Genomic DNA, 27,075 nt, shown 5'->3' with positions numbered 1-27,075 from the left:
AACAGAGGCTTGTTCTGTGGACTGAATTTAGTAGGAGTGTTTTCAGGGACCTACCTTTCATCTATAAATAATAGCAGTTGTGTTGCTGATTGTCCTATCTTTTTTCTCCTGTTGGCCTAGTGAAACAACGTGATCAATTGAAGTATGGTCCTTTTTGTTCATACGTTGTATAGCATCAATAACAGCTTTTGAACATACTTCTATCTTTTTCCGTCTGCTTCCGTCACTGACCTTCATTCCCTAGAGAAAAGCGCACAGGACATTCTCCAATGCCCTTTTCTGTGACCACTTGAGAACAGTTACAGGATGGTGTGTTCATAGATTCATTTGTTTGCTTGTTTCAGGATATTGACATCTTCTTTGTTTTAACCTAGCCAGTGAGGAACAGCAGGAGGAGACTAGCAGAGGAAGCTGTTCTGACTATTGATTTTCTTATGCCTTTCAGTGGTTCATTAATTCCCCTAACAATTGCTTCTCAGGTAGCTGGCCTGGTGTGACCATCAGTAGCCAGCAGAATAGGGGCTGTCATGGCTGGCTGAAGCCATAGCTGATTATGTCAACTTTGCCTTCTGAATTCTTCTGTCTGTGGGTTATTCGTCTGTGGGTTATTCGTAAGCAATATTGAGCTCCTTACAAATAGTGAAATACGTCTGAGTACAGCGTTCTCATTCTTCCACCGTTTGTGTAGATGCTATAAGAGTATTAGCTAGCTGTTTCACAAGAGGTGCAGAGGGATTCAACAAACAGAATGCTGAGAAATTAGTAGTGTGCAAGAATTGTTCATATGGAAACAGGATGTTTGATTGTTTCACTAGTATTGACTGGAAGTGCTATTATGTCCCTTCCAGCTATGTCAGAATTCAAAACTGTCTAGTGCTGTATACCACCACTGTATAAGCACCAGGCTGGAGTGAGGCTGTTACTAATTTCAAAACCTCTGTGGATATCTCTTTTTACAGTGAACTAGAAAAAGGGTGCCTGTTGGAAGGCAATAGGCAAATAACTGTTGTATGAAAGTTCAGTAAGGCAGTACTGAAAACAGAACTGTAATTCTGAAGCCATTCTTGGCACTGTTTTCCTTGCTTATGAGTCCCTCTTGTCCCTCTTGATTTCTGTGAAAGATAGCTGTGAAATAATAAATGTTCCAAAAAAAATTGTTGATTTTATTCCAGAAGTAGTTACATCATATAAAATATCTGTGTAGTTATAATGTGTAGGTTCTTTTTTCTTTTCACAATATAGTTTGAGCTTTGTGAATCAACAGCGAGGATCATAGTAGGACTAGCAAAATACCATGTAATTTTCCAGATGGTTATTTTTGGGACCGTTTAAAGCCATTGAAGAAAACTGTGCTCCACAAGGAGCAAAATAACGTGGGAACTGTTTATAACCTTATTTCTTTTACGTTATCTTTTCTGAGAATCATCTTAGTTGGAAAAGACCTTCAAGATCAAGTCCAACCATCAACCTGACTTACTGAGGCTTATCACTAAACCATGTGCCATGTCCACGCTTTTATTATCAGACAATATGTGTAGTCTGCTTGTCTTACCATTAAGTGGTAATAAGACACAGTTATTGACTCTAATGCCATTCTCACAGGGATATTTTCTTTAAATAGACATAAAAGTTATTTATGATTTTTCCATCAGAAAAAGTTAGTTTGTTGTATGTGGTCTAACTCGGTTTGTTCCAACTGCTGAAGGTTTTCAGAGAGTCCTGGTGTTACAGAGAAACCCATGAAATCTGCTTTCTTGGTGGAGGATGCTTCATTTCATGGACAGCGGAGAGAAACCTTGTCAGTAGCTGAACTATGTTAATAATTTTTGTTTTGCTCTTGTCTATCTTGGTAAGCTCTTACAGGATTTATTTTGAAATTAGTGTGTTATCTCTCCTATTTACCAAAATAAATAAATAAAATAAATCAGTCGTGCTATTTGCCCCTGTTTTATCCAGAGAGCAGCTTGTCTGTACTCCATCAAGTTGCTTTTACTTTTGCTCTGCTTTATTCTACAGTATGCAAACCAGGGTTTGGTGGAGTGCAGTAGGCATCTAGTCATTCCTCAAATAGCTTGTGTGTGTGCAGCCACAAATAGCTTTGTGTAAGATGTTCCCCAGCCAATAGAGTTAATTGCCGAAGTGTAATTTTTCAGCATCTGGTGTGGGCTATTTTGCTTGCCCACTTGGAACAGATTTAACCACTGAGAAGTTTTCTCCATCTGGTGGCAGAAATCATGAAATTCTTGTAATCCGTAGGTCTCTGATAGGCTGAGGCTCTCTCTGGGGAGGCCATTGGTAAGATTTTCACAGCTAGAAGCCACCATAGTATATCGCTCAAAGCCCAGAACAGGTGTGAGGCCTGATGTGAAAGGAGAAAGTTCTTCCTAAAGACATTTCAGCTTTAGCATTTTAGCATTAAGGTCTTCTTGGATGTTTGTTTTACATTGGTACGAAGAGTGCCATGTATCATTTTCTGGACATTCTGAGTGATGGGCTAGTGGTTACAGTGACAGTGAAATACCAGCATTTTGTTTTTATTTATTTATTTATTTTTGTGGGTTGCATCAAAACAGTTTGCAGTCATCTTTTATGTCTTTGCATATGAACGACTGTAGTATTTCTCCCAAAGCATTAAAATGACATGTTCTTATGTGTTTGGTTTTTGTTTGTTTCTCTAACCTGATATGCAACTGTTCCCACATATGTTTGCATTCTTCTTCCCCCCTCCCCAAGCAAACCTTGCTCTTAAGGCTGTCTTAACAGGAACTACATCTCTGTGGCTGTTGTTTTCAGTGCACGTAGTCCAGTCTGTTCACTGATTTTGGTGAATTCTTTCAATTGACCTGCTTCTCTGTTGAGATGCTGACTGTATGTATTCAAAATACAGTTCTTTATTTGCTGCATGATGTATTGGATCCAAGCAGTGAGAAACTGTCCTAATAACTTACATTATTGACCCTCAATGGATTAATGACATTGACCATCAACTCTAGCTTTTATTTCACTCGTCTTTTTTTTTTTTTTGTCAAGAAACCAAATGTTTTGTGTCATGTTTTGTGCCTTCTGTATAGTAAATTACTTTAATAAAATGTAAATGCTTTTCCTTGGCATCTAAAGGAATTTTAAAAGTTTAATTCTTCTGGAAAAGGAACAAAGCAGGCAAATGGACACATGCTTCCATTTTTGAATACCGCTATACAGATCTGCACTGCATGTGAACTTGATTGCAGGTTCTTCTTTTCTCTATCATGAACAGAAAGCACATTTGTTTCTTTAATCAGATTGAACAGTTGCTGCTTTGCTCTTTTTTAACTTCTCAGTTTCCCTACTCAGGCTCACATTTCTTTCTGACTAAATTTCACATGCCAGATAGTTGTTATTGATGCTGCAAATGTTGTAGAGGTAAATGAGAGAGTAGATTTTTAAAAGTTATTTTAAGCAGGTTTGCAGATATCAGATATTAGAAAGGAAATGGCTCAAACCTTAAAATTCAGGTGTGTGTCTGAAGTCATTTGGAACGAGGTGCTAGTTGATCCATCTCAAAAAATCAAGAGAGAAATGGTCCTCAGTGTTTTCTTTGCATTTCTCTATTTATTGATTTTTATCTTTCTGCCTGGTTTTCATTTGTCATTCCATCTGCATTTCTTCTCAAGTTAGGACAGCATTTTGTTTCTTTATCATAACACTGCTGCTTTAGTACAGAAGTGCTTAGGGCTTTCCACTGTATTTGTGTTTGCTTTTTTTTCCAGGAAGCCATTATATGGATTATTTCAATATAACTCCAATATGATTGGACTAGAATCATTAGCTGATCCCTCAGATACTTGGGAAATTATAGAGACTATTGGGAAAGGCACTTATGGTAAAGTCTATAAGGTTGCCAATAAGAAAGATGGAAGTCTGGCAGCAGTAAAGATACTGGATCCTATTAGTGTAAGTAAAAACATTAACCGTAACTTCATTGTTAATTTTAAAGAATTTTTAAACAGATGTGAAATGTAGCTCAAATGTGTGAGATACGTGAAAGCATCCTGGAGAGAATGTTTTCACAGAATGCATTGGTGGAAAGAAATGGTTTTGAACCAGCATCTCAAAGGTACAGCTGACAATTTCATCATCTTGCATATTATTTGAAGATGACATTTGCCTAGTTTAATTTATACATCTATATTATTCTTCTGGTACAAATTTTGATACCTGTACTTGGAGCACGCACATGCTAAGAAGGCAGAAAGACATTAATCCCTTTTAGGGGCCTGTTACAGCAGGGGAAATAAAAAATGCCGTTAATCTTAAATGTTCTTACTTTATGTGCTCCCTAAAATAACTACTTTTTCCATTGCAGAAGGACTGTGAACTTTAGGATATTTTATAGTAATCTTCTCTAAGTAGATAACACTGCTAAGCAATTGTTAAGGTAAAAACAGAAGAGCAGCACAGGATGGATTCTTGGAGGTAGCTCTGTACCAGCTTCAGTTGTAGTGGGAGTTAAATGCCTAACCTCCCTTGAGAACCAAAGCCCTAGTTTTCAGTGAAAGATTTAATTGGCAGTGGTACAGGTTGGATTGAGATGGAGTATGTTCATAATAGGCTAATATATTTACTAAGAAAAGTTGAATTTCTGTCATTTGTCACTTCAGAAATTATCTTGGTTTTCTCCTGTATAAATCTGAGAAAGGTACTAAATAAGCTTATACCCTTTTTAGGAAAAATAGTTAAAAAAGAAACATGTAAATGCATGATATATTTTTTTAATACATGCAGTCTCTGCAGAAAGAAATTTACTGCTTAGGTGCTGTTCTGAATTGCAGCTTGTGTGCTGATATTAAACAGTATTTTGTAATTGTCACAGAATTGTTTCATTAACAAATATTTAGTAACATTTCCTTATTTAACAAATTTTGATTTTTCACTCTTCAATGGTTTCTGGTGTATGTCTGTCTTTTCCTCTTAAGAATGTCTTTATTTTTATTGTGTTCCACTTTGAGATTTTGTGAAATTGTTCTCTGTGTGGCCCCATCTATGGTTCTGTTTGGACCACAGAAAAAAGAATGAATCAAAGCTCCATGTTTACATGTAGCCTGCACCTTAAAAAATATGCATGTTTGAAAACAAGTTAAAAACTAATACACATGCAAATGTATTACTTAGACAGCCAAGCATAGTTCAGTTTATTTTTTTTATTTATTTTCTGGTTATGTATATTATGTATTAAAAGAATCCTTGAAGAAGAACCACTTACTTTACACAGATTTCATGTTTTTGTATGTAAAAACAAAAGTGTCATGATTTGATGTGGATTAAATTTACAATTTCATGTGAGTATTTTCAGCTGCATTAAAATAAATAAAAATGCATAAAAATAAATAAAATTTTATTTAAAATTACAAACTGATTAAAAAATGGTTCTTATAATTTTGTTTTGTTTTGAACAGGCTTATAGTGTTTATATGTTTTGTATTTTTTTTCTACTTAGGATGTAGATGAAGAAATTGAAGCAGAATATAATATCTTACAGTTTCTTCCTAATCATCCTAACGTTGTTAGATTTTATGGGATGTTTTACAAAGCAGATCAGTATGTGGGAGGACAGCTCTGGCTAGTACTTGAGGTAAAAACATTTTGATAATATTACATCTTAACTAGCAAATGTTGGTGGGCCTCTGTTCTGTATTGCTAGAAGAGTCACTGACTTTCATGATTCACTGATAGGGGCTATTTATCAAAAAAAGGGTGATAGATGATGTGTCGTAGTCCTCTGTTGGAAATCACACAAACTTTATTTAATAGAAAACGTCCTTGCATTTTATTTCTATTCTAGAAGCTACATTTTTCCTCCAAACCCAACAAATCTTGTTGATAAGAATGGTTCACCTAAAAACAGCTTATTTTTTTCATGTTGGGGAAAATATTGGATAAAACATTTCTCTAATTTTTTGAGAGGTTATGCTCTCAAAGGGAATGCAAAATGTTATGAGGAGTAACATGGAGGATGCTTAACAAACATGCTTCCTATTGCACAAGTGAAGAAAGAAAATGTAATGGAAAAAAATGATATTACAGAACTTTAGAGGTTGGTTGTTCGAGAAACTAGCAACAGAAATGCTTATTATTATCTCTTCTTCAGTTGCAGTCAGTATTCTTGCAATGAAAAGTGGAAACTAACACTTCGTAGTCTTGTTGCCAGTTAAGTGACTGCCAAAGATCGTTGCAAGATGAGCACTTGTAAATGTTTTCTAGGCTTAATAGATACAGAGCTTTGCATAGACTGATGAGTAGAGCTAGCAGGCCACTCAAAAATTTTACTCAGTTATAACTAGACTGAAGAAAGTTAACATTTGCTTTTTAAGTACAGATCATTTTAGAAATTCTACTGCCTAGTCTTGAATGATAACTGGAAGCAGAATGGAGAAGCTTTACTTCCACTTAACAAATGTAGAATGTCATCAATATATCTACCTTCTATATACTGCAGAATTATGTTGTTTGAATGAACTGTTTGAATCTTTCATATTTAATTTCAGTGACAACTGAAAAAGAATCTTTAGTATTTTTGTTTTGTTATTGTTTTTGTTTTTAACTGTATATATACTGGCTCTGTGTTGAGTTTGGGCTTGGTTTCCCATGTGTTTTCTTTTTTATCTCTGGAGTAGCATGTTGGACAGATATATCATACATGGTATTCCATATAACAAATTTTGTACAGCAAAATTTCAAAGTTTTCTGTGTAACAAAATTGAATGTAGAATGTGGGAGAGTTAGTTCTCTGTACAGAATTTATCAATTAGTATGTTAATGTCATGCGGTTTTTGTTGCACGTTTTCCAAAATTTAAAAGACAGTTGACATTAAAAAAATATTTGTTTTCCTTATATGGATAAGTTTACCAGACGAGGCAAACCATTTAATCTCTTGGAATTTACATGCAAATTTATGTATGTGTAACAGTGACTTTTTATATTATACATTAACACTTTTTTAATTAAAACGAAATACACATAATATTCACTTTGATTCATCTTTGATGAAATATATTTGTTAAATGTGCAACTTAAAAATTCTCTAATAAAAATGTTGTAGTTTTTTTTTTTTTTCCCCTTTAGGAATAGATTTGGCATATTTACTCATTACAAACAGGATCTTACTTTGATAATAGCCTAAGATGAGAAGTAGACACCTTAAACAGAGGAATAGCTACTAGAAGGGCATGGACAGTGAAGTAATGGTGTGGGTGAAAAAATACAAAGATTCTAATTTTACTTTTTCTCCTCCTCTTTTGCTGTATGGCTGTCCATTACTAGTGAAATGCTTGCAAGAAACAGCTTTCCTGGATCAAAATGCTTTATATCAGTTGCTGGCAGCACATGCCATCAAGTTTGGAGTATAAAGATATGGTTTCTGTCTACTTTATACTGCCTGCCAGCAGGAGCATTGATGGAGTGAAAGTTTAAAATGACTGCAATTTGTTGCCTCACGGTTATCAAGAGCATCCGTCTTTTCTGTCTGACATTTTCTTTGCACAAAAACATTTTTTTCAGAAATACAACACACAAATCTGAAAATACTAAGTAATTTAAATTGGGCTTGAATCCTCTTTTAACATCAAAATACAGTCCTGTTAATAATATTTTGATTTATAATTACATTTTATAAGTTCCACTTCATAAAATTTCACTTCCCTTTCCCCACCTAAGTCGCTGTGATTTATTATTATTATCGTTAATGAATTATATTCTAAGGTATGGAGGACAACCTAAATAACTGCAAGATAAAAATCTAGTTGCTCCCAGACTTTTACTGTAGTGTGGTTTTGGTAGGTGTTCGCAGCCTAACCAAGCATGTTGAGTAACTGGGAACTTGTCTTGCTTTTTTTCCCTGTGCAACTCCCCCCTTCACAGCTGTGCAATGGAGGTTCTGTCACAGAGCTTGTCAAAGGTCTGCTGAAGTGTGGCCAACGATTGGATGAAGCTATAATCTCATACATTTTATATGGTGCTCTCTTGGTAAGTATGTTCATTGGGCTTGTAATGACAGCAGAGGGTGCAATTTACTCATCTCATACATACATTTTCCATTTATAAAGTATGGTAATGTTGACAATATTATGTGGGCCATTATAGCAGCAGGGGTTGTATTGAGCATGTAATCTGGTGGACAGATGTTTCTATAGACTATGTGCAGATTGTCTTCATTACATTCCCTAATAGTAGGGTAATTGTTTTTAAATAAGGGAGTAAACTTATTTCTGTTACTGCTGGCATATAGGGCCTTCAGCATTTGCACAATAACCGGATCATTCATCGTGATGTCAAAGGGAACAACATTCTTCTGACAACAGAAGGTGGAGTCAAGCTCGTTGACTTTGGTAATGACCACTTCCCATTTGTTTTCTTGATACATGCAGTTTAGCCAAAGGCGTCTGTTTACTTTCCGCTGGGAAGGCAGAATGCTATAATGAGAGACTTTTTCAGGAGGATGCTCGAGATTATTTTGAGGAGGAAAAATGGAAAAGCAACCTGATACAGCAAGAATAAAAATTCTAGCAAAAAATCAGTGATAGACTTCTAGCTTAAAAGCATAAACATAATAATTTAATAATTAAAAGTAGCTTTGAAGGTGTCATTTTATTTACAAAGCTTTTTTTCATTTCACAAAGTATGTCAGTTTCAGGGTAATTCTCCTAATTTAAATTTAAATATTGAATCTTTTGCATATGAAAAGAAACCATTCTTCTCTCTGAAATGACTTTTGCTAGCCTCTAGCATTTTATTCCCTCTGAGCAGAAGGTAAAATGGTCCCATGGGTCCAAAACCCAGTATCCATTTAATTTGTGATTACTGCTGTTTGTTAGATATTAGCATGGCAGTCTGGAAACATCGTAAGAACAAGAAGAGAAGGGAGAGAGAAGGAGAGAGAAATTGACTGGCAATAAAATTTAACTTGGTTCAGCATTTTACTTCCTATGAATACGCACTCAGAGAAATAAGGGGATGCTTTAGTCCGTCGGATATGTATGCAATGGAATGATCAATTTTGTTAGTGGGTAACAGAAACAGGTTATTAGTAATATGTGATTTATTAGCAAAACCATATAATACATAAGGTAATTATCATTGAGAATAGTACTGTGTGAATAACAGATGTATGCTTAGCAGAGCATGAAGGAAAATGAGAATACCAACCTTTCTGGCATCTTCTTGGTCTCTCGCTTTCTATGTTTTTTTTTTGTGTACGTGTGTTTCTGTGACATTTAAATTTAAACAATAATACTAGTGAATTACAACAAATACAACTACCTCAAGAAAAATATATGACCAAACACTCAAGTGTTCCTAATATTTAACCATTAGGAAATACCGAGATGCAACATATCTGTGTGCTTCCTGTCTGAAGTATCATGCACCAAACTTTCATGAAGTTGCTTTTTTCCTCTCTAGCCCACTGCCTTAGTCACAGAAGGGACTCTGGGAACGAATTAGTACTGAGTCACAGGCAAAATTGTAGAACTGTGTGTCTCACTTGTTGCAGAAAGTGGAAGATACATTGTGAAAAATGCAGGGTTCAGAAAGAGAACGGTCTTGCAGTTCAGACATCTGAATGGCTTCAAATTGGAGACTATTCCTGCTTCTGCCAGAGTTTCTCTTGTTATCAAGTCATTTGCATCAAACTTTTTAGAAATGGCCACTCTGTTTCTCATTTTCGTAGTACCCAGTCCTTTTCCTTCCTTGCAGAAGAGCTAAATGTTCTTGAACTGCAGCTGAGATCCATTACAGCTATACTTAAGGCATGTGGAGTGCCTGAAAACTGAAAGGTCTCAGATTAAGTACAGAAAAACAGTGGATGCATTTTATATTTTTAGGTTAATCCCTGGAACTAATAATCCTTCCTCATTTTGCAGGAATGTTAAGGAGATTTACTATTTGATAAGGAGTGAAGGAAAGCTGTCAAAAAGAAAAGGAAATAATAATTCTGAATTTCCCATTGGATGGGCATACTACATAAGGAACTAGAATTCAAATTGATGGGGATAAAAGGAAGTATTCAGTGACTACCTCAGTGAGCTCTGTCCATTCTGTCGACAGAATGAGACAGTCTTGAAGGGGGGGAGGAGAGATCTCATACTCAAGGCAGTACATAAGGATATTAGCACATAGAGAGGATTGCACAAATATCCTTAACTGAGAATAAAGGCAATTCTTTGCCTTTATTGCATGACTTTACGACTTGTTTTTTTCAACATGATACATATTTCTTTCTTCAGCTGCTGTCAACAGCATGATACTTGAATAAATATTCACCATAGTGTAAGCTGACCCGAAATATCTGCAACTAATCATTCATTCATGCTCATGTTCGTTCTCTCTTTCCCACTGTATTCCTCTTACTTTGTGTCTCTGCTCTTTGGTATTCTGCACTGTTTTGGAATGACCATAGATACAGCTCCAAGTTAGGCTAGCTGAAGAAAGATCAGAGTTAAATGCAGTCTTTTTGTAGGCACTCACCATTAGCTGTTTCACAGTGATACTCAGTAAATCACTGACGGCTTGCAATCACACTGATATGAAAAATAAATACAGAATTTAAAGCCAGGTCGGATGGGGCTTTGAGTAACCTGGTCTAGTGATACGTGTCCCTGACCATGGCCAGGGGCGTTGGAATTAAATGATCTTTAAGGTCCCTTCGAACCAAAACCATTCTATGATTCTAGTTGAATCTTGGAGCCAGCAATCTATTTAACTTACAAATGACAATTTTGAGTCTCATTTATTGGAATCAGGCACAAGTCTGTCATATGTGTCTACCTGTTTCTCTTCTTGGGTAATACCACAGAAGCTGTTTTTTCTTTTTCTTTTTTTTAAATCCATATTAACTTGAAATATTTTTAAGTCAATATTGCTTTTGTGTCAGCTTATTGGAATGCTCCTGAATTCTATAATTCAATTATAAATTGACCAGAGCATAGAAAAAGACTTGCTGTGAAAGTTCATTCTAATTTGTTTAGTGGTGGTTGATTTTGCTCTAGTTCCTTCCTTCCTTTTTTCAGCTGTGCTTCACTAGTCCGGCCCCAGTCAGCAAAGCAGTGAAGCACAAGCTTTGTTTTAAGCACGTGCTTAACTTCTTAGTACAAGCTACAATGTGATCTTGAGCTTCCATGATTTTCTCCACAGAGAAAGATTTAAGCAAGTGCATAAATGTTTTGTTGAGCAGGAGCTTCAGCAAATACTCCAGTGAGCAAGTTTCCTGCCAGCAGTATTCAGGGAATAAATTTCAGCTAGACTTGGGCAATATTTCTGGAACAGAAGTTTTAAATTCTGTTTGCAATTTGAAGTGTTCTAGTTTATATTCATGAAAACAGCAGATTACATGTCTGTGATATTTAGGTGCCAATTAATTTTTTGAATTTGAATGAAAGTGCTTCAAACTGAGAGTCATTCACAAAGAATCTCTCAGCAATTCTGAAATAAAATAGCAAGCTGTGGTCTGTCTGGGACAAGCTATGAATATGGGAAAAAAGGAAATTAATCAAAGAATTCAGTACAAATGCTGCACCTACTTTGGCCAGGCATTCTGCAGCTGTACTCTCAGGCTCAAAGTTTGTTTCACAGGTACTTGAAGTAAACTGATTACAATGAGGTAATGAATTTGAAGCCAAGATTGGATGTGTTTTATTGCAGGTGTTTCAGCCCAGCTCACCAGCACACGGCTGCGTAGAAACACTTCGGTGGGAACACCCTTTTGGATGGCACCTGAGGTAGGCAAATGTTTTCTTAATCCTGTTTGGGTTGTCTTCTTTCATTGCAATGCATAATTTTTTTTTTTTTTTTTTTTTTTTTCCACACAGCATGCGAAAGAAGTATCTCTTCTTGTTACCTTAGGTTGTGTTTCTACTTTCCTCTATATCTATGGCCCCTATTCAGTAAGATGAATGTCCTGTTAGAATATACAAAATTGATTTCTTTAACAGTAATAATGTTCAACAATTTCTTCTATGTCATGTTTCCATAAAGTACAGGGGGTCTCCATGTAAATTTTATGATTTCACAATCAAATACACTCAATGTAATTCTATAGAAATTCTTTTTAGGTGAAAAGTTCCAATATGAGAGATGAAGGGAACACTTCATAAAATTATCAGGTATATAGTAGATAGGGATCTACATCTTACAGCTTGGGGATGGGGGAAACCGAAATCTGCAAATCTGCAGTCTCTTGCGGACCAATCCTCTCCTGGGCTAATGCTTCTGACACTGCTCTGGCCCGGCATCGTCTTACACAGTGTGAATATTTGTGTGCATGTGTTCATGGTTTGTTACCTATGGTTGGATTTCTGTTCTGAGAAAATGCATGCAGTTTTTCTACAGTTGGCTAATTGATCCGTTTTGTTGATCCATTTGCTTAGTTATGAAGGTAGGTACTCTGAGTGTGGGAGAGGGAGATTAAAAAAAATAGTAGTTGTTATGCTATTCGTGTGTGCTTTCAGGAGCCAAAACTTGCATCACTCATCCTAATCTATTACTATATTGGCCTAAGCAGCACTGATATTTAAAGGAAAGGTTAAATTAATGAGGATTTAATGTCTGCTAAACTGAAGTATGCACACTGAACAGTAGTAGTAGATAAGAATGATATCTGTTAATAATTTTTGACTTGTCTTTCTTTTGAAGATCTTAATGCATTTTCAAACATCTAGTTCTCCTTCTCCATTAGGGTATTATGTCCTGCTGGTCTTATAGCAGGGGCGAGTGTGTTTTGGTGTGCTTGTCTATACATCTAATTACAGGGTGGGAGAAGGAGATTCCACCTTCCTGTCCTGCTAGAGGACACTGAAAAAACCCTGATTCAGCTGTGTGTTGTTTAAGCTTAAATTAATTGTGTTCTTTAAGATTAATCACAGACTGTCATGTGAAGTAGTTGGGCCAAAAAAAATGTAATGAATAAAGTATTTGAATAAGCTACAACATGGCAAATTTCAACGTAATCATATGTGTGTTGATGTCATGGAATCAGTCATAGTATGAAGGTAAATACTAAACCAGAATTAAATGTTTACTAGGAAAGAACAACAACTTTCACGTATAGTCCATGTAATAGTTTCATGTAATCTGTACTACTGCTCACAGGTTTTTCAAATGCTATGGTAGAAGGGAAGTAGGTAATTGAAAATGTAAAACAGGCATCTAGGAAGTTTTGCATGTTGTGTTTAAAGAAATTATTTCCCACCACTGAACAGTTACAAGTGTCAATGCAGTGGGAGAGATGTCAGGGTGAAAGAGCAATGGTTGCACATTATAGTAAAATTTGAGCAAGTTTTACTCGTAGATTTAAAAAGCAGCCAGTACTAGACAATAAATTTTATGTTTTCTGATTGTTTATTTGTTTTTACAAGATTTACTTCAGGAACAGAGTAACACAGACAATAGTTACAGCTGGTTGACTTTGTGAGGTGGTACAAAGACTCTGTATGTTTGTGAGTACCAAAACCTAAAGTTCAGATTTCTTTCACTGACTGGGAATATGCACAGTGGGACCCATGGACTGGCATAGATTAAAAACAGAGAAAAATAATCTGTGGCGGTCCTAGCCAATGGCCTTAGACTATATTTTTTTATATAATTTTCTCCAGGCATAACCCTTTATCTCATGAAGCTCGAGAAAGTTAAAACACACTTTTAAAAAAAAAAAGTACCTTATGTAATTTCAGTAAATTTGGGGTTAAATGGTTATCCAACTAATTAAAGATTTTAAGATATAAAGTCGTTAATCTTTGTCTACCGCTCCGTAAGAAATACATTTTTTTATATGATACAGTTTATGAAATTAAAAAAAAAAAAAAAAGGGGGGATGAAAAGGGAGTGGTCTGATTTTTTTGTATGCTCTTAAACGTAAATAACAGTAGTAGCTTCATTTACGTTGAAGGCCATTAAACTTAATTGAATTTGGGATGAAATTTGCATGTTACAAGTGCACGCGGGTCTATTTCTGTACATCAAACAGTTTAAAGTGTTGTGTAAATGTTTGTTTGTTTTAAAATACTTTATACTTTTTATACATCCCTTTCTCTTGCTAAGGAAGGCTGATTACAGCTGAGCAGAGAAAAAAAGCTGCTGTAACGGATCCAAAATTGATCTTGTACAGTCTCACAAAGAATGGTTGATATTTTACCATCTCCATAACAACCAGTTTACGTCACAAAGGAGACACAAGATACCTTAGAAACCACTGTGCAAGCATTATTTATGGAATCACCTTCACTGAAGACATTCTGAAACCTTTAAAAAATACTCCTCATATTATGAAATATTTTATTGAACTCAGATTATTAGAAGGTTTTTTTTTCAGTACTGTCTTGCATCAGTAATTGCAATCAAAGGCAGTAATCATACCAAAAGTATTTTTCATCCTGCTTGCAAGTATTTATTCTTAACATAAGGTAAAAACCTGCAGGAATAAGCAGAGACTTTGAGATAGATTTGATCAGAAAATATGACATGCTTATAACCAATGTATGTTATGTGCATAGCACATCAAAATTGGAACAGGGCTAGCTTTAAATCCTTCCTGTTTACTGGAAAGATTTATCAAAATCGCTAACCCAGTGCCATAAAGCATAGTCACATTTGCATGCCAATGCAAGCCACACTGAGCACGTTTCATAGGTGCGCCAATCTGCAAAACAGCTGCAGGATGCTCAGATGCCTGTTACGCTGTTGTTGAAATAGCTTTTAAATGACCAGTTGTTGTAACACGTGCTCAAGTCATACAGGTGCTTTCTTAGTGTTTGTATGAATCACCTATTTCAACTGTTGGGTGAAGTGCAGTTTACCTTACTTCTAGGGAGACCTTTCTGGTATTTTAAAAATAAGTGCAGCCACATTTTTATGCATAATATGAAGGCTTAGAACTGGGGGGGAAGGGAAAAAAAAAAAAAAAGCTGAAAAACTCTGCCTGGGTAGCAGCTTTTTAGGAACAATGGTTTCTAGGTGAAATTGTACTAAGATTGGTAAAAACTAGAAAAGCACTCAAGAGTCACAAAAGTCTTGCTGCTTAAAGGTTTTGACATAGGATAGAATCTATGTCAAATCCAAAAATACCTTTAAAGGACAGGAAAGAAATGTTAGTAATCAGCAAAATAAAAAGCGTGAAGACTAGGATTTATTTATTTTTTTAATTGGACTTTCACTGTTATGTAAAACACAGGAGACCCAGTCAATGCGTAAGTCCATCATGGGACCTCATCTCACGTAAGGGTGAGAAAGATAAACTTGATCTGAAGGGAAAATAGAGAGGGAAGATGAAAAAGCCTGCCTTGAAAGGAGACTACAGGACCATTGTAGAGAAATGACCCTTGTGAAGTGAAGCTGTGGTAAACCACGGGAAAATATTCAGATATGAATGAATGACTTAATATAAGCAGGAAACAACTATGCTGGAAACAACAACTACTAGATAAGCTTGGATAAGGAGTAGTCTGTATAACAAGGAAAACCGTCATGTTTTAAGATCAGGTGTGCAAAATGCGTCAAAGAGATTATACAATGTGGTACCTGCAGTAGCAAAAGATCAGAAGAAAATAGCAGTGGCTGAGGCATAAGGTGGCCTGTTCAGCTCAGTGTTCTTGCTGGTCAGCATGAAAAGCAGCAGCTTAACCGTTGTGAGTGACTGGGACATCTTAGAGGGCTCTTTTATTTTTATTTATTTATTTATTTATTTTCCTCCTTCTGATGACTAAGGCTTGAATGGCAGTAACAGGACAGATCAAAAAGATTTGTCCTTGAGTATTTGTTTTGAGCAGAGCACAGGATTAACCAAAAAGTTGCTGAAAATGCAGAGGTAGAGAAACTAGGCAGTGTGGAAGCAAGTGATGAACTTGGCAAGGATAGAGAAGCTTTTAAGTAGACTCGCAGAAAATCAATCATTGCTGTTTAACCTAATTAGTATTGTCTCACACTTACATAGACATGTAGAAATTGGAACACTGAGTACAGACAAGGCAAAAAAAAAAAAAAGATAAATAAGGCAGAATTGTTTAAGTACTGTAATTATTTAAAGCTCCGTATTGCCAAACACCTGAGGTTAACTGAAAGCTGCTGCTATTATGCTGGAATAATTTGTGTTGAATGCTAGTAGGAGGAACCAGATTTGAAATTTCTGAACAGAACTGCCTTTACATCCCTAGTTCCAAATCTCAGTGTGTCTTGTGTTCAACCTTCATTGCAGAACTGGACAAAACCAAGTCAGAATTAAATTGCAAATTTTCTTTTTCACAAGTAATTGAAATATCACAAAAGAAAACCATACTTGCTTCTGATGTCCCAGTTCATGTTTTGATTTCTAAATGCTATCATGATCCGGCCATTTAGATCCTTGAAACTAAACTTGACTTTTGAAACAAATACAGTTAGAATCTGTACCTTTTCTTTGGCGCAAGTCTAGTTTTGGAAACAGAAATAGAAGAATATCATTGAAGACAGAACTGAAGAGATGCTGAAGGCAATTTAAAAACACAAAGAATACAGCGTTATATATTGATAACTGCTATAAAATGACAATGGTACATACATATTTATTGTTTGAAAAACTGAATATAAAATGTAGTCGATCCTTTAAAGAATTACATTTTGAAATATGACACGCAACAGTAGGAAAGAGATCCAACGTTGTTAGAGGTATCATATGAGTTCCATAATAATGGGTTCATCAGAGGTAAAATTTTGGCTATATTTTGCTATTGATTTCTGAAGGATTACAGATGTCACACTATTATTTAAAACTGTGCCAATTCTGTACTATGGGTATTTGTTACTGTCCTGAGAAAACGAAGTAATGACTGGCCAGACTGCCGGAGAAACAACAGATTATTTTCCTTTTCCCTCCTGAATTGACTCATATTTCTGGGGATAAAACTGAGTTCATCTGAGCATCAGAATAAATATCTGGAGTGTCAGAACAATAGGTGTCTAGCTTAATTTTTTTTTTCCCCAGTGTTCCATTGTGTTTTTTTTTTCATCTTCAAATCTGTTCATATGTGTGTGAAATAAGTCTAATACTGAAACAATGAATAATATTTGCATTCAATATGAAACTGTTTCTGCATGATCTAAAGAAAAGGTAACCAAACCAGTATGAAAAATAAATAGCACCAAAAGGACATCTGTAGTAATACAGAACAATATATAAAGAGAAAAATCTCATTTGTGAATACTCACAGCAGCTTTTCTATTGAAGTCAGTATTCATTAAGTAAGGGCTATATTCAGGCTTTAGAATCTGGACCAAAACCAGCTTTCTTTTGGATGCTGTAGATTAGACCTAATTTCTCTTACTTACCTCTTATTTAAGTTTCTATTGTAGGAAACATGGAAAAAAAAAAAACAAAACATTGAAAAAAAAAAAAAAACCACAACACAAAAAACAGCACATAAACATTTAATAATAAATACATCTTGTGTAGTTAAATACTGAGTTGGAAAAATAATGTAGAAAAGATAATGTCATCACAAACCTGGACTTATCTTTTTAATTAACTCTAAATAAAGTACACTGATACATTCCTCTGAAACTATTGAATATATTCTCATTTTGCCATACTCCAGTCTATCTTAGTTGACAGCTCTTTGCTTACCTCATAGGACTCAAGGTCACCATCCTGTTAATAGCTCTAGGTCTCTGCTGTATTTCCTTATTAGCTAAAACTAGCTCTTCTGATATGCACATTTTCACTATGCCTTTAAATGCCAACTAACCGTGGCATTTTTGTAAACGCGGATTTATAATGAACTGGAGGAATTCACACCATAGATAGCATAAATAGATTTCAAGAAAATATAGGATATATCTACACTTTTCTGCCTGAAAGACATTTAAAAACAGTTCTACAGTGAAACAGTATGTGCATGTTATGATAAAGAACATAAGGAACAATGTATTTTCTCTGATTTTAATAAGGAAAATGTTGAAAATATTTCCTCTTAACATCTTCCCAAAATGTTTAACAACTATTCTCTTGCAGCTTTTAAGATGTTACTGAATTAACTGTAACTGCTTTTCTTTTTAACTTTGTGAGTTACAATAAGTAATGTAAGATAGACAATATTAAAAAATGTGCGCTCAAAATAGTAATAAAAAAAAAAATCACCAATCAGTTTCAGGGAGAAACTTGACAGATAGGCATAGAGAAAATTTCAGTTGCTTCTACAGAATTTTGTGTTTATCTAGCATAAGGATTAATTGTAAAATTCTTGAAAATTCCATGGATTTAATGGGGAAAAAATAAACGTTTTATATGAATGATGTTTGCTACATTGTGATTTGAACATTGCTTATTGATATCATTACTGTATTTATGGTAGTATGCTAGGTGTAGGGTGTAAAGGAATTTTCTACTTGATATATGTTCTGAAATAACATCCCTGCTTTCTGGAGGTTAAAGCAGTGGGACAGTGTTAGAAATTATTTTTAGGAACATTAGATATTTTATTGGAATTCAGCACTGGCTTTGAGTTTGGTCTTGTGGCATGTGGTAAGTGGTATAGGCATGCCAGAGAGAAACTGCTACACCTTAAGTGTGAGAAAGCAGGGAAGAAAAAATGGTGGAAACCAGTGGAGCAAGACTGGATGGAGGAAAGGAGGGACACAAAAGTGAAATCTTTATAGCAGGTCAGTGACAGAGTATGGGGTAGAGTTAGATCTCTAAATGGCCACATATAACTGAAATGCCTGTGACTCTAATGTGCCACCTTCTGAGACTTGACTGGCATGAAATAAACAAAGTCATATTTTTGGGAACACAGATTTTATAGGAAGCAAGTAAATAAATGTTAGTTTTTTTCTTGGTTATTTTTACCCCTTTCTTAATTTTCATGGTATAAAACAAAACAGTTGTGTGCTCAAAAGTTGATCTTTTTTTCTTTTTTCAACTGTATCAGTTGGTTTAATAAGAGGTACTCCAATTCCCTATAGATGTAGCCTTCTGGCAGGGCAGTCTAATGGTCTTAGGACTATTTGGCTTGGGTGAGGTAAAAAATAAAAATTATTTATTCACAGCTGTTAAAAAAACATAATTGTTTATATATAATTTTCAATGGATCAACATTAATTTAAATAATTACTAATGCAAAATATTTAAATATTAATTGCTTTTTATTTTGGTAGCACTTTAAACAATATACTTTTTCTGATAGAAATTTGAATGACAGTCATAAATAAGGAACTGAAATACAAATAAGAAGATGTGGAATATGGAAACAATTTCAGCTACAAATTTGCTGTTGTTTTAATAGGTTAAATGTGCTTGAGGGGTGGATAGGGGAAATACAAATCATGTATATTTATATAGACAAATCTACATATATTATACCATAAATACATAGATATGAACTTTGGTCTGGATAATTCAATATCTCCAGTGCTGCTAAATGCTATGGTGAAAGAGTTGTGATGTGGTTTTGAGAACGTAGGATTTATAACGGTATTCAATTTTATATTTACCATCTAGATAAATTAAGTTGGATTACATAATGTCAGGTGGACAGCAGAAATTCAGTTGGTTTGTTTTGATTTTCATACTTAGCAGTTTTGTTCTCCTTGCAGCAAGGGTAAGTATTTGGTACCACGTTTATTTTTTCATATGCAGTGCTCTGCTTTCAGCGTTGTGCTCACACACCTCATAAGCTGCTTAGTTAGCTACGGCAGCTGAAAACAGCACTGCCTTTCTTCAGGAGCATCAACATTTTAACTGCAGAGCTGCTTCTGCTGGTGGGTCACCAGAGCTAATTGTGTAGCAGTTGTCTCTAGGTAGCAGATCTGTACTGTTATTATCAGTCTACTGTAATGTGTGTGCTTGCAGCTATACTTTGTACGTGCATTGACTGTGCAGAAGCAAAATGGAAGTAAGTTCACTTCTAATAATTCCAGGTAAGCTTTGAAAGGTTTAATGTATTTTGCTTCAGCTGAACATATGTGAATATGAACATCTGTAGTATAGCTTACTTTCTGCCCATAAGCAGTATGTCCAGTATACAAATAACAGCTAGTTCTCTGTATTATCTGTTTTGCCTCTTTTACATCCACCCCATGATCTGCTTGTGCACCTGCTGAAGTTCAAAAAAATCTTTGCAATGATTTCAAAACAAGTAGAATTATATTCTTCAGAAAAAGGAAAATCTTCTTGTCAGAGAGTGAATTGTAGTGTATTTCTGTAGACGTTATAAATTGCACAGAATGCCTGATCACCAGCTTCTCAAAATGCCCTCCAGTTTGTGTGACTGATTCATTTATGTGCTGTTTTTGGCAGACCAGTGATTGGCTCCCCACTTCACTCTGACTTTGACCCTCAACACAAACGGTGTTGACAACTACCATCCCATTGTCTGTTTCTCTGTGTGATGTTAAGGTGTTTTTCATCCTAACGCTGTATAGCTGGGTGTGAAACCATGATGAAATTACAACTAGTACAAAAGGTGACAGTCTGTCTCCTTAGCAACCTGGGCTGCTGTGTGCACGTAACCAGTCTGTGCCAAAGTGCAGGACTTGGTGCTTATTCCCATGGCATTCACTGGCAAATCCTGAGATTAACTGCATCATCCCCTACTGCTTGGGGAAGCAAACTGCCTTTTCCTTTTTGCTTGTACCAGCAAGGGAGGATTTTGCTGGATATAAAATAGGTACAGATGTGATGAAGTCTTTGCACAAGGTAGAGAAAGGAAGTAGCGTGTTCTTCAGTTTCAGATCATTTCTTCCGGGCTGTCTGCCTTCACACCCCGCTGGGCAGAGCAGGAATCAGCAGAGCCTTGGAAGCTGAGAGGCAGTTTGAGCTCTGACTGAAAAGGACAGATGGTCCCAAAAAATAAGTCTCTTTGAGTTCCCTGTAGAGACAGGAACATAATTAAGGATAAGTCAATGGTATTTTTCCTTTTTTATTTGTCTTTCAGAGATTTTTGCTCTGCAGGGAGTTCCAGTGGTTTTAAAGGCAAGACAGAACTGGGGCATTCCCAAGGGCTTAGCTTGTAAACTCTGACTGAGAGAACTGTTTCTTATTTAGACTTTGTTTTGAGGTAGTGTTGTCCACTATCCAACATATAAAGCGAACTCTCCATTTAGACCTTTCATCAAGGAAAAAAGTTGTAAAATCAGACTCTTGTTTTGAAAATAAAAATTAGTACCATTGGTGCTTCTATAAGTGGCGCATAAGATGGTAAGATTCTAATAATAAGTTCTGCAGAAATGTAAAACTTATTTCAAACCAAAGTGATTGTTAAAGCCATATACATGCTGCGTGTGCAGTGTCAGAAAAACAGTTCATTTTGTACATTTTCTGTAAGGCTGGTCTCGCTATAGCCATGCTAACTGTCTACAAGGTACTTGCTAGCAAAGTCCCTTGGCTGGAGTTTTGGAAACAAAGACAATGTAAATTAAGGGGAATATTTTTCTAAAACAATCATTTCAGGCTCTGTTACTAGAACAGATGAGAATCTGACAGTGTTTAGTGCCAGTATTTTTGCAGTAGTGTCATTTTACCACCATGTGCTCTATTTACTGAAGGTGTGGCTGTTAGTGGTGGAGCACAGGGCATCCAGAGATGCTTTATTCATTCTTCTCCCTTTGTTTGATATGTAATATATTATGAAGCTGAGAGAAACTCAAAGACTTTTTTCTTCTTTAACCAACAGTGCCAGTATACCTTCTCTTCATCATCCATCGCAAATGCAAAGCCCTTTGTTTTCATTTTGTTTTGGTGTAGCTTGTTAAACCTTCTAAGACTAAGATACAAGCCAATGGCAAAACTTGCTATGTACTTAGAAGTGATTTAGTGTGCTTATAGAGTAAAGAGTGGTGGTGTCTTTGAATGCAGGAGAGCTCAGCTATGTTCCTGGCACTGCTGCTGATGTCCATTGTGACCTTGAGCAGATGCTTCTGTTCCTTCCCTTGAAAACAAAAATATATTCATCTGCCTCATAAAGTTTGAGAACAAATAGCCAAGTATTTGCAAAGGACTCAGCACAATTATGAGAACCAGGCAACTTCTGAGATAATCACTGCGAGGAGATGGGCTCTAATGGTTTTTCAAACAAGCAGATAAGTATTATTCATATATTAAAAAAGGAAGTGCATTTCATTAGTCACGTAGGGATAAACCATTTTCAGCTTTCTATGAGTCATGACCTTGGAATCAGACTTGCATGACTTTTTTTTTTTTTTTTTTTTTTTTTTTTTTTTTTTTTTTTTTTAAGTGTCCATGGGTATACAGATGCTTTGGGAACTGTATAAAGAAACAAACAATCAAGAAACACAAGTATCCCTTGCAACCTCTGGGCAAAACTGCATTGAAGGAAATTGCAGCCAATGCCAAGAGTGGCCTCTCTAGAACAAGTTATTTCAATATTGCTGATGGATCTCAACACTGACTTTCTTACAAGATTCTACAACAAATTTCATTTCTTTTCCTTCTCTTTAAGGCATGGTATAAGGAAATGAAATTATCATGTAAGCCTCTGAAATGAGACTGGTGGTTTAAAGCTGACTTATTGAGTTGCATAGCATCTGCCTATTGCACTGCAAAACTCGTTTTTTTTTTCAAGAGATGAGGAATCTCTGGGATGAAATTGAGGTTATAATGAACTCTCTGAGGAACTAAGAAATACTTCAGAGCTTTCACTCAAGACATTCTGTTGATGAGAAGAGAATTAATTAGTGACTGACTGCCCCCCCCCCCCCAAAAAAAAAAAAAAAAAATCATATGCATTGCTATGCATTGCTGTAGTATTTTAAATAGTATGTGCAACACCCCTGATTTCTGCTAAAGTAAGTGATGGAGTCATGAGTTCCAGAGCAAAAGATGGGCAGGCCCTGTGGGCCTGTGGAACAGAACCTGGAGCTCCCCTGTTAGGGGAGTTTATGGAGAAAGTATTTGAGAGCTTGGTTTGTAATCAGGATCTTCTGCAGGAAAGGTTTTCTTAGAGCAGGCTCTGTGTGACTGTCTGCCAGCAGCTACCTGGGATGCTGACTTGCAGGTTTTACTCTGCAAAGCTGCAAAGCACTATCCTAAACTGAAGCCCTAGCACAGAAATTGGAAGTAACACAAGTGTAAAACAAACTAACAAAACCCTCTTACAGGAACACAAATACATCCACCCTGGGACATACTATCAGAAGTTTCTGGTTATCTCAAGTACAAATTAGCAACAATATTTAAAACTTTAAGGAAAAATCACAGAAGTAGATATTAGCAATATGCAGGGATCCAACATTTTCATAGCAGTTCATATAATTGGTTAAATTTGAGAAGGTGAACTTGAGACAGAATTCCAAATCATGATAGAATGAAAGGCAATGAAGCTGTGATTTTTTGCTCGAGTCTGTTGCAAAGATAAAGGCTAAACTTGAATTTGAATCTCATGTTCAAATGCAGAATTGTTTCCAGGTTCTATCTAATGGTTAGCTTCTGGTTACAATGAAAGCAATTGGTTAACTGGTAGTCTGCATTAGGTTTGTGATACAAAATTCTGGTGATGTCCAAGGAGAGATTCCTGTTATTTCAGTTTGTCTTAGACAAGGTACATGATGTGTTAATTAAGATTTTTTATTTTTTTAACTACTCAGTCCTAGTAGGGACAAACAAACAAACCAAAATTGGCAGGAATGATTGATGGAAAATTCTTATCTAAAAAACAGCTGTGCAAATCAGTCTATCCTCATGAATAGTCATAGAAGTTAGTAAGAATAACATCAATAGTATTCTCTGCTATTGCATTGGTTTCTGTAGGAAGTGTTTTCAAAACCAGAATTTAGTACAGCATATTTCTTTGTATCAGTATCTGAAGCATTCCACAGATCTTCCCGTATTAAGATAAATAAATGGAAAAACACACACACACACACACAAAACAAACCAAAACAAACAAACAAAAAAAAAACAACTAAGAAGTTCTAATTTACTGTTACATTTTGTGGGATTTTTCCCAGCTGGGATATGCAGGCAAAGATATGCATTTGAAATCTAATTAGGATTTTAGACGTGACTCGGTGGAGTTATGTGTCATACTAGGATGGCCTGAAATGTGCATTAGGTTAATGCATTGTTTTCTTTTTTTTTGCTGATAGGTCATTGCTTGTGAACAGCAGTATGACTATTCATATGATGCTCGATGTGACGTATGGTCCTTGGGAATAACAGCTATTGAGCTGGGGGATGGAGACCCTCCTTTATTTGACATGCATCCGGTGAAAACCCTTTTTAAAATTCCAAGGTATGACACTAGATGGCTCTCTTCGCTCACTAGTTTGTTCAAAAGCAACCTAGTCAGGTGAAAGGAATATTTGGTAAACATCTTTGCTTCAAATCCTAAGAATCTCTTATAAGGTAACACATTAAAAATGTGTAATGTCAAGACTTTTTTTTTCAGCCTGACTTCTACATGAATTTAGACTGGTTTATGGTTAGACCACCTTGAAATGATGTATAATAACATTTGTTATACTCTCATTTTAGTAAGTAAAATCATATAATATCTACGTACCTTTCTTCAAATGTATTTTTCTTAGCTACTATCGATTTTTTTTTTTTCCCAAAAGAGGAAGAAGCCAACATTTGAAACTGTTGAATAATGTTTTTCAATGTTATTCTTGTAGAGTCTTAGGCTGCTTTTACTGTGGAAGAAAAACACGCAATTTTGACCATACTATGAAACAGTCTGTTGATTGCAGCAAACACTAGTCATCATTTATTTTTTCATTTACCCAAGAATGTTAAGATTTGACAATCTGGATCCTCACACATGGATATGAAAAGGAGATAGAAATTGCTTCCGTGTGTGGTCATGTAAATTAACTGCATTACTTCATGATGACTGTTTTTGCTTTCATTTTGTTCTCATTTCATTGATGCTTCCTGAATAAGTTGATTAACAGTGTAAAATAGGGTTTAATGACAGAACAGTTGTATTAATAGGAGAAATATATCAAGAATTTGTCTGCCACTGGTTACAGACTGGCATGTACTTGTCTTTTTTTTGCTTATAAAGAAAGAATTGCCACTGACTGATAACAGTTTAAAACCTTCAGCTATATGAGAGTTTGACCTTTTGTTATCTGCTCAGTTATCACAGGCTTTTAAAATTTCTTCTGATTGCAATTTGCATTTCTGATTAAGTCTATTTATATGCAGATGCAGTTGTGCTAGGTTCTGCATCATATAGTTATCTCCTTCTCCCCAGCCCAGACATGAACTGCCAACACTCTTTCCAAAATTGTTCATACTGAAGCAGCAGTTCATCTTGTGTCCTTTGCACAAGTGCAAAACAGATCCTGGCAATTAGGACAGTGAGGTAGGCTTCAGATTAATAAAGCGATATCTATAAATTTTATCAGTGCTCAAAACAGCTTGAGAGGACAGAAGTCATGTCAATGGTATAAAGCAACAGCAAACAATAGGGTGATACATAGAATAAGACATATGGGGGCTTTGATTTCTGTCTATAGTTTCTCTCCCTATTTGCTGTTGCATCTCCATATAACTCAGCAAAACCAATATGAATTATCTGTTTTGATGAAATAAATAATGGGTACATTTACTTAATAGAATGGTAGAAGTCTTTTATGCTTATAAGTCAAGGGATTTCCTTCTGCTCTGTGTTTTATAAGCTATAGCTATGCTCTGCTACTGGTAACTGCATTCAAATTAGATAAAGTGGACCAGTGCTGAGTGGCATAAGGGCCTGGGGTATGGGAAACAGAGCTTCTGTCCCGGTTCTTGTTTGAAGTCAATTCTGAGAGAGAGAGAGAGTAAATACTGAGAGAGAAAGTGCATTCCCCTCTGTCATGGTTTAACCCAGCAGGCAACTAAGCACCATGCAGCCATTTGCTCACTTCTCCCCAGTGGGAGAGAATTTGGGGGAAAAAAGTAAAACTTGTGGGTTGAGATAAAGACAGATTAATAGGACACAAAAGGTAGGGGAAAACAACATCAATAATAATAATAATAGAATATACAAAAAAAAGTGATTCACAATGCAGTTGCTCAGCCTGTCCCTGAGCCTGTACCCCCCATCCAGCCAACCCCACCAGTGCTGTTGTTCAGCAGGATGCCACATGGTGTGGGATGTCCCTTTGGTCAGTCTGGGTCACCTGTCCTGGCTGTGTCCCTTCCCAGCTTCCTGTGCACCCCCAGGGCAGCACTGTTCAACAACAACAACAAAAACATCAGCACGTTATCAAACTTATTTTCATCTTAAATCCAAAACATGGCACCATACCAGCTACTAGGAAGAAAATTAACTGTATCCCAGCTGAAACGAGGACACCCTTTTATACTAGTTTGATAGTTTAGAATTAATCTGCTATATTGCAGTTGACTTTCCAAGACAGTTCAATCCCAAATCCTCAAAGTTCAGAGATCTGGCATCTTTACACTTTTTGTTTTCATGATAATTAATGTCACGATTGTAAATGCAAATGTTAAGACAGTTGGTCATTTCAGGCAGTTAGTATCCCAGGATGGGTTTCTCATCTCTGAATTTATTCAATGCAATTTCTTAAGTACAATAACGTGTAGTAGCAAGAATGTCTATAGTTTAGCTATTTTTTATTGGAAGAAATCCCTGCTTTTATTTTTGCGTGCCACTTGCTAACTCTGTTTGATAAACCTTGGCTGCCTTATAAGAGGATAGGGTTTAAACCTCCACCAGAAGTTTAAATCAAGCCATAATTCTGCACATCTGGTGAGATGAAGGAAGGGCTCACTCATGTGACTACTGTCAGTGCATGATGGTGACAGCAGCACTCAGCTGAAACCTGGAGTTTACTGCACCTCAGGGGTATAGTGAGAATGGAGAACTTGTTCAGCTAGGCTTAGCTTTCAACTGGGAAGTCACCATTAGCAGTTTCTGAAGTTGTGTTAGAACAGCTATTTGTCGTTCAAGCCACGTTACTATTGGAGTTCAGTGGAGCTGAAGGGGCATATTAAGGTGCACATTTCTAATTCTGAGATCCTATCACTTCTGTGTCAGGATATAGTCTTATGTAACTCCAGCTTTGTGTATGAGCCCATACTCTACTGTTTGACAGAGACATGTAATATAATT

At 35.9% G+C, this 27,075-nt stretch overlaps 1 protein-coding gene across 1 annotated transcript in view; it reads left to right on the top strand.

Moving 5' to 3' along the window:
• MYO3B (myosin IIIB) overlaps positions 1-27,075 on the top strand; it is a gene marked incomplete at both ends in the record, with an annotated part of 190,770 nt that overhangs the window by 16,064 nt on the left and 147,631 nt on the right. Inside the window, 6 exons of the mRNA XM_082763227.1 lie at positions 3,750-3,933; positions 5,477-5,611; positions 7,898-8,002; positions 8,265-8,364; positions 11,675-11,751; positions 24,098-24,243. Coding sequence (XP_082619353.1) covers positions 3,750-3,933; positions 5,477-5,611; positions 7,898-8,002; positions 8,265-8,364; positions 11,675-11,751; positions 24,098-24,243 — 747 coding nt within the window. The remainder of the gene's footprint in view (positions 1-3,749; positions 3,934-5,476; positions 5,612-7,897; positions 8,003-8,264; positions 8,365-11,674; positions 11,752-24,097; positions 24,244-27,075) is intronic.

This window comes from Aythya marila (assembly GCF_965140915.1).
Source record: "Aythya marila genome assembly, chromosome: 6".
Taxonomy (NCBI): Eukaryota; Metazoa; Chordata; class Aves; order Anseriformes; family Anatidae; genus Aythya; species Aythya marila.
The sequence above is the reverse complement of the archived record's forward strand: the minus strand, read 5'-3'. Positions and strand labels throughout refer to the sequence as shown.